This window comes from Bison bison, unplaced genomic scaffold (genome assembly GCF_000754665.1).
Source record: "Bison bison bison isolate TAMUID 2011002044 unplaced genomic scaffold, Bison_UMD1.0 scf7180017864530, whole genome shotgun sequence".
Classification (NCBI taxonomy): domain Eukaryota; kingdom Metazoa; phylum Chordata; class Mammalia; order Artiodactyla; family Bovidae; genus Bison; species Bison bison.
In genome coordinates this window covers 5,401,659-5,418,159 of record NW_011495080.1, presented here as the reverse complement: position 1 = coordinate 5,418,159, position 16,501 = coordinate 5,401,659, and the positions used below count along the sequence as shown (strand labels likewise).

The 16,501-nt window shown below is 52.2% G+C and overlaps 1 protein-coding gene across 1 annotated transcript in view; it reads right to left on the bottom strand.

The window, feature by feature from the left end:
• Nucleotides 1-16,501, bottom strand: part of PLXNA4 (plexin A4) — a 476,871-nt gene that overhangs the window by 72,327 nt on the left and 388,043 nt on the right. The window contains exons 10-11 of the mRNA XM_010831752.1: nt 7,424-7,624; nt 55-151 (exon numbers count right to left, since the gene is read on the bottom strand). Of these exons, the coding sequence (XP_010830054.1) occupies nt 55-151; nt 7,424-7,624 (298 nt within the window). The remainder of the gene's footprint in view (nt 1-54; nt 152-7,423; nt 7,625-16,501) is intronic.

Genomic DNA, 16,501 nt, shown 5'->3' with positions numbered 1-16,501 from the left:
GCCCTGAATGGGAGCTGCTCCTCCCTGCCCGCCTACCTGGCCCACCTTCCGTACCCTTATTCTGAGCCGGGTTGTCAATGTTGAAGTGCCCATTCCACACAACTGTCAGCTCCACCGGCAGGTTGTTGATCTCCATCCCTTCGTAGGAATACTGCAGCCAGGATGGGAAGAAAGGAGAAAGCTGGTCACAGAGATTTCTATGGGGTGAGGCGTGCCCATTGTTCAGCTTGGTGCCCACAAGAGTGCATGGGGCTCAGGACAGGCCAAGACTGCGTAAGCACATGTGTGTGTGCACGTGCAAGCACACTCAAGCACACACACATACACGCATGTGCAAGCAAGGTGGGAATGCCTGTCTCAGGGGATCAGAGCAGGGGGTCAAGAAGCTAAGCTGGGGAGGGGCCGGGCCTGGGTGGGACACACATTTGGAATGTGGGTTCACGGAGCAGACTACAGGAAGTCTTGGCCACCTTCTCTGGACGTCTGTTCCTGCCAGCTGAGCCTTCCCCTGGATGTTTAGGTGAGAGAGGAGACTGCTTCCCACTGGGTGCCCAGGTGGGGAGTTCTGACCTTTAGGCCTTGCCAGGCCCTCGATGCGATTCAGGAACTTTCATTTCTAGTACATGTTCAGGGGAGGTGGGTACTTTACCAGGGAACTGGCCAAGCCTGATCAATTCTCAGGCAGGGAGAGAAGGGGAGACATGGGGAAGAAATGAAGGGGCTTCTCTCTTTAGGGGTGAGTGGCTGGGGGTTAAACAGAAGAGGATGGATGAGAGCTCAGAGGTGAGGTGGGAAACGCACAGATTTCCAGCACAAACCTGGAAATCTGGGTCAAGACACCAGAAGCTCCAAGATCGGGCAGAGGGCCCGAGCCCTGCCACTGTCTGTTGGATGGGGAGCTGTTCCAGGCCTCTAGGCCCTGTTCCTTGACCCAGCTCTCCTCTAATGTCCCTGCCCCTGCCCCAGGCTGGGTCTATCCCAAGGAACTGTGGTGCTAAGCGGGGAGGCGGGGATGTGGGCGGTACAGCCCCCAGCATGCCAGCCCCCATCTGCCTTCTGCCAGCATGCCCTTCACCATTCCCAGAGAAGGAGGGCAGGCGGCAGGAACTTGCTGCCCGCTCAGGGTAGTGCTTCCAATCCTACCTGGTGATTTTCTCATTATTCCACTGGATTCTGCCCACCACAGGGGGTGGGATGGGAGATTGAAGCTAAAACAGGTTTTCTGCGGAGGAGGCACTGGGAGTGGGCAATTTGTTGGAAGAGTTACGTCCAGGGGACATGGTCTGAAGTTGTGTTTGCAGAGCCAGCAGGCTCTCTTAACGCGGTTTATGTTTGGAGGGACTGGGCCATGGGGATGTGCGTGGCTATTGTGGCAGGCAGCTGACGCTTTGTTTCCCTGAGGGGATGACAGCACAGAAACTTGGAATGCTCAGCCTGCAGAAGGTCTCGGGGGCCTCTGCTCTGCAGCCTATCTGTGGGGGCTTCTAAAGGAGATGTTATCTTAACCTGGGAAATTGTCCTATATTCCTGAGTAACAGAGCGTGCTCCATGATGAGCATGCTGTGACCTTGTCCTCATACAGAATCACAAGCAGGGTGTGTGTCCAGCCTTCTTCAGGCTCTACCCTAGCACACCAGAGGTTTTCACGAACTCTTTGCTGATGATGCCTGGGCCAGGGAGCCACATGCAGTGTTTCTCCCCCAGTGGTGGTGGTTTATACCACCATCCACACTCTTGCATAATCTCCCTCTTGACCGATGACTCCTGGGCCAGGGTCAGAGTTTGGGCTGAGCCGTAGAATAAAGCAAAGCTTCCTACTCCTGCAGAAAGAATACTGGAGAATATTTTTGGTCATCCTGTAACTCAGCTGATGATTCATAAGCTTTCTGCCTTGCAGGCTAGTAATCAACTCCCCAGAGGTTAAGTGTTTTGCATCTGGGTGGGTCATTCCAAGTTGCCCTGAGTTTTCTTAAAAAAAAAAAAAAAAAGGACTGCTTTCATCAGTCATGGGGGCCTCGGGGGTGGGGAATGAGGTCTACTAAATGCAGATTCCAGAGCCCTACCCAGACCTGCTAAATCGGAATCCCTGGAGACAGGAGCACTTCCAGGGAGGCACTCTAGTGAGCCGGGTGCTGCTAAAGAGAATCTAGAGAATCACTGCTCCTCGCTGTCTGCTAGCAGCAGGAAGACAGAGGCCTGCCAAGGGGCATGTGTGTAGGAGAGGACTGGGGGGTCGGGGAGGCAGAGAACACTTTCCAGATACCCCCTTCCCATTTCCTCCTGTGGCCAAGCTCCTCTGCCTCATCCTTCCTATCCCCCTCCTCTGAGACCCCAGTGGGAGACAGATGGTGAGAACCAGTGTGAGGCCGCCCAGACCTCTAGGAAGGATGCTGGCAGTGCCTAAATCGCACTGGAGCCAGGTTCCTGCCGCTCAGGTCTGGGCCTGGGTCTGGCCCAGGGGTGTGTTAGCCAAAGACCAAGAGCACCTTCAGGGCCCTCTGCAGAAGGACCTGAGATCCCCAAGAGAGCTAGGCAAGACCGACCACCCACGTGTGCTCGGGAATGTCTGCATGCACGAACGTCTTGGCATGCGTGTGGACGTGAGGAGAGGTCTGTGCACCCCTGTGCTTTTAGACGTGTGTGCGCCCGTGAGCATACATGGGCACACACGTGTACTGCTGTGAAGGGACGCCACAGTGACCAGCTGTGTGAATGCGGGCAGAGGAGCTGAGTTTCAGGTTCTCCACGTGAAAAATAGGAATTACACACAGTGCGTACCTCACGGGACAGTCGGGAGGGTTCGAGACAACTGTCCGATGCTCTGGGCGGTACAGTGCCTGTCACAGAGAATGGGCACCCACATATTACGGTGTATTTGAATCTGTGTGGGTACACTGAAGGGTGCTGTGTAAAAACACACTTGTGTTCCCTGCGTTTATGTTCATGTGGAATAATAGCAGTGCCCATTGAGTGTGTATGTGCCAGACACTCAGTACGTACGGAGACATATGCAGATGAGAACACTCATGTGTTCAGACGTGTGTGTACGTGTGTGTGTATATGCACACATTTTCTTTTTGAAAAAAAATAGAAATTATAAGGCTTTAAGGATCAGAAGTTCTGGGCATTGCTTCCTCTTTCTCCTTCCCTTCCTGAGACCTTAATTCTGAAATATTAACAGAAATCATTAACCGCGGTGTTCCCCACCACCCTCTAGGTCTCCAGGGAAGTCACTCTGCTTCCTGGAGATGCCCTCCCTCCCCTTTGACCTATATCCTTCTGGAAGCAGCCTGCTGGGGAGCCTGGACCACCGGTTCCCAGCCCCAACATCCCCACCTCCACTCCACTTAGCATTTATACAGCCCTGTGTAATCAGTGGGCAGTTAATCTGCACAAAGCCCAGAGCTGAAGGAAAAGTGTTTCAGGCTCCCAGGGGCCAGGAGGTTAAGTGTCTCAATCAAGAGCTGGCTCACGGTGGCCCAGCTCACAGATGACGTTACTCATTCCCTGTGAACCTCAGTTTCCCGACCTTCTAAAAGCAAAGAGAGGACCTCTGTATAATTTGGAGATTCTTCCCTCCAGCCATTCCTCTGTCTGAGATATTTTGGTGGAAATTTCTATCAATTCTATCACCAACATAAGATGCCAGGGCTTCCCAGGTGGTTCTACTGGTAAAGTACCTGCCTGACATTGCAGTACACATAAGAGATGCAGGTTCAATCCCTGGGTTGGGAAGATCTCCTGGAGGAGGGCATGGCAACCCACTCCAGTATTCTTGCCTGGAGAATCCCATGGACAGAGGAGCCTAGAGGGCTACAGTCCAGGTCACAAAGAGCCGGACATGACTGAAGCAATTTAGCACGCACACAAATGCATATGTGTTGCGTCCATCTCCAGGACCTCAGAGGCTCAGCAGACACACTCCCAGCTGTGTTCCAGTAAAGCAGGAAGCGGGAACGCGTCACCCCACCCCCATCAGTCTCCCCATCCTTGTTTTGCACGCAGTAAACTGGGGCACCACAAGGAGTCGTGAGGCCCCCGTGGGCGGGTGGAAGCTGGGCCTTACGTCTGCAGTGCAGCCAGCCCTCCAGCCCTCTGCGGCCCACTGACTATCGTGATGGCCAGTGACTGCAGGGCGGGACTGGGTGCTATTCTTAGCAGCACTTGGCATTTCTGGAGCCATAGTCTAAAGGAGGCCGCAAACACCCACAGTTGCTCCCTCCTCCCCCTGTTGCCTGCGAACTGCCCTGATTTTCCGCCTACAGGCCCCCGAGGGCTACGGTGATTGGCCCAGGGCCTGTCCCCACATAGTGGGCTGGAAGTGAGCTGCCTGCCTACCAGCCCTGGGGTTACCCCGTGCAAAATGTTCCCATGTCTCTCTTTTCCATCTCTCCTCTTCTGCTCTCCTCTGAGACCTCTTGGTCACCCTCCTGTCTCTGCCATCAGAAACCAAGGGTGTGGGGGCAGGGGTTGGTTTCTCTGTTAGAACCTTCTCTCCTCCTGCCCCTACTCCAGAGAGCTCATTTAGGAAACAAAACAACGGTGACTCTCCTTCCACCATCCTCCCTGAGGCAGAGCAGACCCTACTTTATAAAGTGCTTTATAAAAGCACTTTATAAAGTGCTCAGTGCTGGTTTTGGCCTAACCTTTGATGAGGGGTGTGTTATAAGACTGGGCTTTAGTTCTAAATCGGCTATGACTTGCTGTGTGACCTAGGGCAGGTCACCTGCCCTCTCTGGACTTTGGACATCCCCTCCCCGCTTCTGTCACAGGAATAAGTAAATACTCAGGTCTTGTCCCGCCCTGAACGTTGTTTTCTATTACAATGGTAAGGGAGGCTTGCCACTCACAATGACCCCAATTGTCTTTTTTTAAGGAAGTCACTTGACAGTAAGCACCACCTTGGCCCAGATGGCATTTCAACTGGGATCCCACTGATCCCCCTGAAAAGAGAGGCTCCTGATAAGCCTTCCTGAACTGTGTGATTTCAGCAGGTCCTGGACCCTCCTAGAACTCACTCTGTGGGGTACACCTCCTGTTGCCTCAGTTTCTAAGACTTTAAAATGATAGAGAAACAAATGCCCCCATTACCTTCCTTACTAGGGTGTTGAAGTGAAAAAGGCAAGAGGAAAAAGGCTATTTTGGGAGCAGGGCCTCGGAGGCACTGAGACTGTCCATGGGGGTGGGGAGGCCTCCAGAGGATTCCCAAGTCCAGGGGGCCAGAGGCCAGCGCAGGCCCTCCCCACTCCTGAGGGGACGGCAAGGGGAAGGTCAGGAGCTTAGAAGTCGCCTCCTCTCCTTGGCGGTCAGAGCCTTGGGTTCCAGGCCTCCAGCCCCAGTGTCACATTTCTGCCATGGATCTGGTGTCTCCAAACTTCTGGAGACAGATCTGCAGGTGGCTGAGCCCGTGTACCCTGGAGGCTGGCTGATCGGGCAGGACTCCGTGGACCGGGGCCTCTGGGGACCAGAAGCAGATTTGACCATCATGCCCTGGGGCATCAGGCTCTAGGATGAGAAATTCTCGCACAAGCAGCTGAGTGATCTGTGATTTCTTAGCTCCCGAGAATTCAACATCAGACCAGCAGGTGCCCATGCTGGGGGTCAGCAGTGCCTTTCCTTATCCCACTGGTACTAGCCAGCACTAGGGACTCAGAAGGGGCATCACAGAGGAGGAGACCTGGCCCCGACCTGCCTGGCTATTACCTGGGGTAGCTTCCTGTATTCCACAGAACTCAGTCTAGCACAGGGCCCTGAAGCCCAGTGACTCAGAGGCCACAGACTCTTTCCTCTCTCTTGACGCCTCTGGGATCTGGATCCCTGGGGCAGCTTCTTTGAGGACAAAAGCCTATTTTCTCTAAAGCCTGAAAACCTACTGCTGGGTCAAATGTGGAACTCAGGCTTACTTTTCCCACGGGATGTCCTCATTTGGGGAGAATCATTTGAGCTGGACCCTGGGGGGCCTGCTCCGCCTCAGGATTCATGAGAAAGCAGGAGGCATTTAATATCCCTTGCAGGTTTAATCTGGGGTGCTGCAGAAGTCTGCAACAGAGCCTGGCCACTGGGGAGGAGGAAGATGTAGACATGAGAGGTGGGCACACATCTGGGGTTTCAGAGGTTGGGAGGTTGATCACCAGGAGTTGCTAAATGATAAGCAACCCGGGGCCAGCATGTTCACCCCTCGGAGCTCCGTTCACCCCTAGCCTGCTTCCTTCAGGAAGAGCGGGGTGCCCCGGGAAGAGCTTTGTCAGGGGCTCTCCTGGTCCCACGTCACATGCTTAATTACAGTCTCACCTGTAGGTACCCAGAAGCAATGGCATGAATGACACACACAGTGTGGTAGGGGACGGGACCCCTGTGCCCAGGTCTGGCCCTGCCACTCACCAGCTGTGTGACCCTGAGCAAGGGTGGCTGGCCCTGGGGCCTCTGGGGACCAGAAGCAGATTTGACCATCACGCCCTGACGGGTTACCTTGAAGTGAATGGAGCCTAAGGGTCAGCTTTAGGGCCCTGCGCGAGCCTGCACAGACCATCCTAAGGCCTGCCTGTGTGTCTCATTTGAATTGATGCATTTCATTCTTAAAGAAGGTCCCCCAAATTGTACAACTCTCAGCCCCACAAACCCAATCCTGCCCCTTCTTCTGGGCCTCCAGTTTCTCTTCTGTACTGTGAAGGAGAATGTAGGTCTCATATAGCTCAAAAATGTTACAAGTGTTTAAGTCTACTGTTTGTCTCTGAGCATTTGGGTGCACAGAAGTAGCCAGAAAGAGAGAAGGTCAAAGGCCATCGGGGGAGCCGGCAGACAGGCAGGGGGTGCCCCATTAGGGCACACTGTGTGGTGACCAGGGATCAGGCAAAGGCTGTTGGCAGTAGAGGGCAGCTGAGCCATAGTTGGTCCGGCACGGATTTAATATGGATTTCTAAATACTGGGCAGGGTTCGTGTGGATCCCTGCAGCACAGCCCCGGCCAGCTCCCTCCTGTTTCAGCATCTTTGTGGATGCTGGCCTGGCTCAGAAGCCTCATGTGCTGGGACATAGCCTCTGTGTGGCTGTAAAGGCTGATGGGGGTGGCCTTTGTGAGCTCAGATGAGACCCTCAGGTCAGCCCTGGTAGGAAGTCCGGGCCCAGAGTTTCCAGAGCTCCTCTCAGGAAAGAGCACAGAGCCCCGCAAACACATCTAAGCCCACAGACAGTGTTTAGCAGCCCCATGGCTGGCCCCTAGCCCCTCGGGTCACCACGACAGGGTCACACCTGCAGGCAAAGGCGTGGTGAGTTTGTCTGGGTCGGCAGGGTTGGCAGAAGCGGTGGGAGGGGAGCTAAACAGTTCTGCTGGTGTTGAGGGCAGTCCTGCCCTGCTGAGCTGACTGAGGCCAGGAGAGAGCGGTGGGCAGGAGTGGGTGCAGGGGCAGGCGCGAGTGGGCACTCACGGAGGTGTTCTGGCACTGCACACTGGAGCTGTTGAAGCGCAGGGCGGGCACCCTCTGTTCGCTGCCCTGGATGTTGAGGACACACTCGTAGCCGCGCTGCCCCGACTGTGGCTGCGGGAGGTTCTTGGCCTTGAGGGTGATGGGCTTGATCACCTCCACGGGCACCAGGATCTTGTCCACACGCAGCAGCTGGGGGCAGTCCTTTGGACAGACAGCGAGGCTCAGCTGGGGTACAGGGAGCCCAAGGGGCAGGAGCCCCTGACATCACCCAGATGTTCCACGTCATCTCACCCCTCCCAGGGGCTCCCCACATGGGGCCCTCTGCACTGCTGCCCACGCCCAGCCCCCAGCAGACAGGCAGAGGGACTGAGCACCCCATGTCCCGAGTCCTTGAGGCACTCCCCACGGAGGTCGACCCCCACCCCGCTCTCGCCAGCCCCTGTGGTCCAGACTCCCAGGGGTCCCCTCTCAAGGGTGAGGGTTCTACCCTGGCAGACAGAACTCTTCTGGCTAGGGGTCCTGTCTCATTTTGGGCTGCCAACCCCTTTCCCTTGGTTTCAGGCTGCCAAGCACTGGGACAAAAGGACCCATGCCAGCAGCCCCGCAGTGACACCGAAGCCTGGGATCGAGGCTCTAGAACATCAGTCTGGACCACGGCCCAGGTGGGTGTGAGAGGACCTTCCAGAGGTGGGCTGAGTCTGGCATTTGGGGATGTTCTGGAATGAGCCCCAGAGACCTCTGGAATCCAGAAAGCTTCTGCCTGAGCTCTAGGGATGATCTGACCCCAGGGAAGTGCCCCTCGGCAGACACACACTGAGCTCCCTCTGATGGGGCAAGCCACTGATTTCTGAGCACATTCAGGGATGCAGGAGGTGGATCACTGGCCCCTTTTCACTGGGCAATCAGCTCTGTCCAGAGAGGGCTGGGGGCAGAAGGGGGTCAAGTAAGGAGCATGGCGCTCTGCCCAGCTGGGACGTGGGTGCTAGCATGTGGCTGGATTCTCAGGAGCTGGTTGGAAGAGAGTCTTGGCCTGGGCAGGAGTGAGGCCCAGGGTCAGGTGTGTTTTCCATGCCTAGATTCCTCCCAGCGTGATACTCTTTTGGGGCAGGCCCACCAGACAGATGGCTCTGGGCAGGTCAATGGTCAAAGCAAGGTTCACACATCCTTCATAAGGATGCTGCCTCATGGGCTCACTGCAGACTCTCAGATCCCCAACCTCAGCTCTCTTCCTCGTAAAGTAAGGCAAGAAAGAGGCCAAGGGAAGGCCTGAGACCCTGATGGGAGGGGTCCCAGGCAATCAGGCACCCAGGAGTTCTGTCCCTTGGGTCTGAAAGCAAACATGAGCCCCTCAGTCACTGAAAACTGGAGGGAGAAGAGCTCTAGAGCCACTGAGCTTCTGACAAGCTATGGAAGCCTGACCACATTACACATCCGTCCCCACTTGAGACTCAACTTCCTCATCTGTCAAGTGGGTGGAATCCAAGGACCCATTTGGCTCTAACCAGTCCTGATTCCATGATTAGGGTGGTCTCACCTCCATTCTGTCCCATGACCCTGTAGCCTTGCCTTAGGGGAGCACCCCAGGACCCATTAAATGAAGCCCCTCCTCTCCTCCAGGGTATCCACTCCTTTAACCTGAAGAGAGGCCAGACCAGGAGCAGCAGACCCAGCTATCCACATCTGAGTTTGAATCCAAGAGAACTGGAAGTAGGGTCTCCAAGAGATACTTGATGCCCACATTCACGGCAGCATCCTTCACAACAGCCAAAAGGTGGAAACAATGGAGGTGCCGTCGTAGATGAATGGATAAGCAAAATGTTATATAGATATGCAATGGAATATGATTCAGCCTTAAAAGGAAGGGAATTTAAACACACTCTAAGTCATAGGTGAATCTTGAAAACATTCTGCCAAGTGAAACAAGCCAATCACTGTGGACAAACACTACATGATTCCATTCACGTGACTACCCAGGGTAGTCACATGCATAGAGACAGAAGATAGAACAGGAGTTTCAGGGGGAGTTAGTGTTTAATGGGTGCACAGTTGCAGTTGGGAAAGATGAATAAAGTTCTGGAGATGGATGGTGGTCATGGCTATACAACAATGTGAATGCACTTTTTCCACCACTAAACTGTACACTTAAAACTGGCTAAGATAGCAAATGTTATGATATGTGTGTTCTGACCCAGTTTTAACTAAATAAAATAGAGAGGAGCAGCAGGTGGGGAGAAGGGATGGAGCCTGAACCCTGCTTCTGGCCTTGAGGCTTAAGAGCATGTGGGTCTCCGGGACCTTGAGGTCCCACGTGGACTGAGCGTCCTAAAGGTCCATCCTGTGCCCTTACCTCTGCTGCTATTTCAGCCCCTCTGCTCGGGCAACATGAAAACTCGGGACACAAGACAAACGATTTTGTGAAAAGGATGAAGTTCAGGTCGGAGTGGGAGATGTGTGATGCTGGGAACTCAGGAGAGAAGACTGATGCCAAGTGGGGACTGGTGAGCCAGAGGGGTTGGGCCCATCCTGACTCCACTCTTTCCTCCTCCCTGAGACCATGGCAGCGCTCCCTCTCCAAAAGTGGCACAGGCCTGACCTTGCCCCCTGCTACGGCAAGGAGATCCAACCTGTCCATCCTAAAGGAAATCAGTCCTGAATGTTCATTGGAAAGACTGATGCTGAAGCTGAAACTCCAGTTCTTTGGCCACCTGATGCGAAAAATTGACTCACTAGAAAAGACCCTGATGCTGGGAAAGATTGAAGGCAGGAGGAGAAGGGGACGATAGAGGATGAGATGGCTGTATGGCATCACCGACTCAATGGACATGAGTTTGAGTAAGCTCCGGCAGTGGGTGATGGACAGGGAAGCCTGGCGTGCTGCAGTCCATGGGGTCGCAGTTGGACACAACTTCATGACTGAACTGAAACCCACATTTGCCGGAGGAGCTGCATCTAGGGATGTATTTGGACTAAGAGGAGTAGAGTTGGGATTTCTCATCCCCAAGTCCTACAGGAAAATACAGCAGCTCAAGAACAATACAGCGAGGGTGTCTGAATCTCAGAGTCCTCTCAGTCAACCCAAGGATCCCTTCTACTTCGCACAGGAGAAACCAAGGCAGTGAGAGGAAAAAATAACAGTTCAATGTCAGCAGATGCACTGGCAGCTAAAGAACTCAGATGCTGACCTGCCATCCTTCCTCCTCTTAATGAAAGAGGCAAGTTCTCCCTGGCAGATAGGACCACCTTAGGATGGGGTGGTGGGTCAGAAAGATCCCCCAGAGAATTTAGGACTAGGAGCCTTCAAAACCCTCCTGTGGTGAGCTGGATCCTCGCCTGGGGGCTGGACCCGTTCTGGTCTGGGATGGAAGTTAAGCCTCTCTCTCTTCCCCTGTAAGATTCTCTCTGAGATTTGTTTTTTAATGAGTCCTCCTTGCCAGTGGCCCCATAAAGGCCTATTTTGCATATAAAAAGCTTGGCGGCTCTGAGACTAAGTTCATTAATAATAATTGGAGAGAGTCGGGGCTGGGCCGGGCCCATTTTCTTCTGGTGGTGCTACTGATTGACCACAGTGTCCCTCCTAATTGAAAGTAAAATGGCAATTTCTCCCCAGGCAACAAGGCATGGAGGGACCACTGCCACCCAGCTGCCTCCGCCCCCACACCCCAGACCCTGCCTAGCCTCGTGCTGAGATGCCAGATACAACACCACCTCTGAGTCTGCTCAGGGGAAATTTCAGAGCAGACTTCCACGTTTCTCCACGAAACATTTCTCTGAGGCCCTGTTCCCCAGCGCTCCAGCCATGGTCCTCACCTTTGAGCTTTCTTAACTAGAAAGAACCTGGTTTGGGAATCCTGTACAAGTGCAAGTCCGTTTTCTTCCTCTTGCTGACTTCAGTCTTGTTCACTGTTCACTGTTCAGGCTCTGAACAGTGCAGGGCTTCCCTACCAATGGGGACTAAAAACCCGTCCCCATAGGGTCATTTTAGGGGAAGTTCATGAACCACCCTGTATAATACGTCTGGCACAGAGGAGCAAGTGCTCAAATTTAAAAAAAGTTGGTTCTTTCCTCGTTCATCCGTCTCAGCTCAGGCTGCACCTGGTCTCTCAGCTACTCCCTTTTTCTAAGGCTCCTGCTCCCCTGCTCCCACCTCGCCTCTGTGTTATTTTGTTCTTTTCCACGAACTCACGTCAATTCCCACGGTCCAGCCTATCCACCCCTTCTTGACTTTAGAGCCTGACAATTTCAACAGCTCCAAGTGCCCCTAACACAGGGCAGACAGGTAGAGAGGTCCCAGCTCTGTTCACTGCTCATCTAGCGGCTGTCCCCTCTTCCAGAAGGTTCCGTGTGCTCTGAGAGAGGACCTCGGCTGGCCAACCACATGGCTTTGGACAAGTTCCCAAACCCTCTGGGTCTCCTCACCCATAAAATGAAGAGGCTGGTTTGGATTCAGTGAATTGTATGGTCCCAGTTCTATTATCAACCCAGTAGATGATCTGGGACACATCCTCACATCACCTTTCTGAGACTCAGTTTTCCCATCTCTAAAATGGGGGCAAACAATGCCTGTTCAGGTAGCTCACAGCGTGGTATTCAAAATATCAACCACTGCATGCTGGAAGGTGGTGGGGGGTACTTTGTGGGGGAGGTTGGTCTCCTGGAAGTGCCATTTACCTACTGCTGCTGCTGCTAAGTCACTTCAGTCGTGTCCGACTCTGTGTGACCCCATAGATGGCAGCCCACCAGGCACCCCTGTCCCTGGGATTCTCCAGGCAAGAACACTGGAGTGGGTTGCCATTTCCTTCTCCAATGCATGAAAGTGAAAAGTGAAAGGGAAGACACTCAGTCGTGTCCAACTCTTCGAGACCCCATGGGCTGCAGCCTACCAGGCTCCTCCATCCATGGGATTTTCCAGGCAAGAGTACTGGAGTGGGTTGCCATTTCCTTCTCCTAGGACGGAAGTATTTTAATAACTGATATTTTGAGAGTGAGATGGTTGGATGACATCATTGACTCAATGGACATGAGTTTGAGCAAACCCCAGGAGATAGTGAAGGACAGGGAAGGCTGGCATGCTGCAGTCTGTGGAGTTGCAAAAAATCGGACATGACTGAGTGACTGGACAAAAACAATATTGCAACCTGGCATAGTCACACCAGCGGACACTGATAGGCAGTGTGTGATACTGCTACTCTAGCTCAGACAATCAACACGGTGCAAGGAGTACAAGGCTTCATCCCGTAACCCACGTTTCCATCACCTTACACACATTTTGCCACGTGCTATCTTATTTCACAGCACAACACATATGATCACCCCCATGTCCATGAGCAAGAAATGAAGAAGACCAGTTACCTCACTTAGTCCCCACAATGACCACGAACAAGACACTCCCATCATCATCTCACTTTCATCCCCACATGATGACCAAACCCCCTTACAATTGAATTCCTTAAAAACATTCTGCCCTTCTTTTTCCAGAGAAGATATTTCTTTAAACAATCATTTGAAAGGGCCAGCTCCTGGAGAGTAGAAAACACCTGCATTTAGCAAGATTATTTGGAGACTCATGCCTATATTAAGAGCCAGATTCCTGGGGAGGCTGTTTTGCCCGTGACGACATTCTGCAGTCCTAAGAATAAGCTGAGGGTGGGGAGAAGGGTGCCTTGAAGTGCAAGAACATTTTTAATGTCTTGGCTTTCAGGAAGAGGCTCCGGTGGACTCCAGGTCCACCATCTAGCCTTGTGCATGTTTTAGTTTCCACTTTTCCACTGAAATGAACACAGAAGTAAAGACAGCATGACCAATTATGGGGTAGCGTCAACCCCAAGCCGACACATGAGGGCAAAAAGCACGCCTTTCTGTCTACCATGTCCAGCGTGTCATTGGCTGCTTTATTGTGTTTCATTGCACATTTAAATAATTGAACAAGGACATAAAGAGTGTTGCCCAGCTGGGAGAGGAAAATCTGCCTCCAGGGCTGGTGGTGCCTGGGGAGGGGGTGGTGGTAGGCTGTGGATTTACAGCCCCTAGTGTGTTTACAAGATGAGGGCTCTAATTCTCTCAGTTGTTACTGCAAGACTAGGGGGATGTGATGTTCTGGGGCGGGAGTGGGGGAGCTGGGTGGGGGCAGCACAGAAGGGTAGCTAAGAAATAAGTAATTTGCAGGTCACCCCTCCCCCCATGTCACCTCAGCCGCCATCAATTCCAAAGCCAAGTCAGCCCCAGCCTCAACCCCCAAATTTACACTCACCTTCTCAGACCCAGGGTGCCCAATACAAAAATGCAATGCACCATATATTTTCTTCACTGTTCCCCAAGTTTATAATGCCATTAGCGTGATCTACGATGGGCCGGTTTATGGAGAGAGCCAAGTAATAATACAAAAAGGAAATACCCATAACCTTAAGCAGGGGGAGGGGCAGATGAGATTGATGGAAAGTGCAACTGAGTGGAGAAATGGCAACCCAGTAATAGAAACCTGCAGAGGGGGCAGGGGCACAAGGGGCGAGCAAGTTCTTGAGCTGGGTTTGGCTTTGTTTTCTCAAAGGAGGGTGAAAGGCATAGCAAGGATGCTTTTGTTTCCTTGAGTTGGGTCTCCGGAATAGTTCCTCTGCAAAAAGGGGAGCAGAGTCACTGACAAGGTGACCTGAGCTTCTTCAAGTCCTGCTGGGGGACAGGCCCTTGGCCTGCCTTATCTCTGGGCATGGGGCTTATTTCAGCAGCCTGTCCTGGGCCTGGACTTTCCCTGCCTTACTAATTCTGCAGTCCTGGGGAGGACTGACCTTGGTATCTGCAGGTTTCCCAATACCTGTCCTGGCAATGGATTCATCTCAGCGCTATCGGGGTAGTAGGGGACTTGGGGAGAGGCTTTCAAGCACAGCTTTGGAAATCAGAATTCATTTTGCCTCTTCTGATCTCACAGCGGTTCTCTGGAGAAAGGCTCTGGTTGAACTTCAGGAAGAGAGGGGCTGCAGGAAGCTCCTCTATGAGCCTGCTCATGGGCGCTAGGTGAGCCTTGCCTTCCTCGCAAAGCTCAGCCAGGCTGGAGCCAGAACAACACAGCATCAAGTATAGCTGACTCTGTCGTTCAGTGTAGATGAGAAATAACAGCAAAATAGTCCTTTGAGGATAAATTCTTCTCAATGCATGTGCTTTCCCATGGAAGTTTGCCTTTGTTCCCCAAGAACCATAGTTATTAAGTGCGTGGGCTTGATGGGGGGCTCAGGTCACCTAGCAGAGGATTCCAAAACCACTTGGAGACCAGCAGCCCCTCCCTCCTTGGTGAAGGCGAGAGCATGGCCTTGTTGGTAGCTGTCCTGGTGAAAGCCCATTCCAGTGGGAAGCCAGGAGTCTCAGCTGATACTGGAAGAACAAGACTGAAAACTGTGATCCATCTTCAGCTTTCCCTCATCTTCCTCCTCCTACTCTTGTCGGTACCTGGGATCTGGCAGCTGATCTAAAGACCCAGGCTTGTTATCACAATGCCATCATTAGTTGAAACAAAATCATTCCTTGTAACTGGAATACAGTGACTATAAACGACATATGCTATTGGGCATTCTATTTCTAATAATTGTAATTACTGGAGAATACGTGCCATTAATATAATAACAACAATGATTGACCAGTTCTCTGTTCCAGACCAATAACTTCACCTGAATGCCCTCTTTGTTCAGGGGAAAAAAAGAGGTAATTCAACATGCGTGGTGATAGTCAGTCAACAAAGCCAGTGTTGAAACTGGAAGACGCCTGGATGAAAATCTTCTTAGGGATACAGGATGCTGCTGGGGAGTAGAAGGGCCACCTGGCAGCCTCCTTCTTGGCTAACAAAAGGCCTCTGTCTACATCCCCACACTCAAAGGTGGAAAGCAAATGAAAACCTAGGGACTTCTAGAAGAATGGCTGGGGCTGAGTCTCCCGTTCATTCTCAGGGTGTGTTTGGGCCTAGAAGTTCAGGGCTGCTACAAACCTGAGGCTATGTGAGCCCCTCGTTGGGCAGAACTGGGAGACCTAGGCCACCCTTGGAGACCCCCCGATAAGGCCACTTCCTGGATGTGGGTTTCTCGTTGATGTTCTCCAAATTATTTCCACTGATAATTACAGAACCTCAGCGATCATGTGGACCAATGGTCCCATTTCACACGTCTCTAAATACAGATCCACTGGTCTCTTGTGTGTGTGCTAGTCCTTCGGTTGTGTCCGGCTCTTTGTGACCCCAAGGACTGTAGCTCTCCTGGCTTCTCTGTCCATGGGCTTTTCCAGACAAGAATACTGGAGTGGGTTGCCATGCCCTTCTCCAGGGGATCTTCCCAACGCAGGGATCCAACCTGGGTCTCCCATTGCAGGCAGATTCTTTACTGTCTGAGCCACCATATAATTTTATATACTGTTAAACCTCCCATAATGCTTTGTGTGTAGGAATGCTCAGCAGTGGGTAAGGCAGGATGAGAGGTGACCTGTGACAATGTTTCAGAGTACCCTGCCATGAATAAGCTCTTCACCTGGCATGGAGACTGGGTTATTGTGTCTGGAGTCTTCCTCAAAATCACCATTCAAATGTGTAAATTTCTTTGTTACCCCTTATTCCTGTTACCAGCTCTTCTGAGAGACAAAAATATAGAAAACAAAACAATGACATTAAAAAAAAATCATCATATTTCCATTAGCAGCCAGGACTTTTTTTTTTTTTTTAAATCTCTGAGGACAATGACCTTCTTCTGCTGACCTAAAATGGCTCGAATCAGCCAATAGTCCACAGATATGTACTTATTTCTTTTCTCCTTGGTACATCTCCAGGAAGACGCTGTTACAACAACCACGATGGAGTGGTGAACTCTGGCCTCTTTGTGTTATATTCAAAATAGTCTGTTATTGATCTGGGTATAGTGCAACCTACAAGTTTGGACTCGGAGGAGCACAGCTGTAAAGCTTCCTTCTCTTGAAATAAATAAACATCCAAGAAAAAGAGAAGCCAATGTTAATTCCATTCAGTGATGTGATAAGAGAGGCATGGTGATTTCAAGGTATCTGGGAGCCCGTCACTGTGATGGCTTGCCATAACAATGGTGACTGGACTGTAGT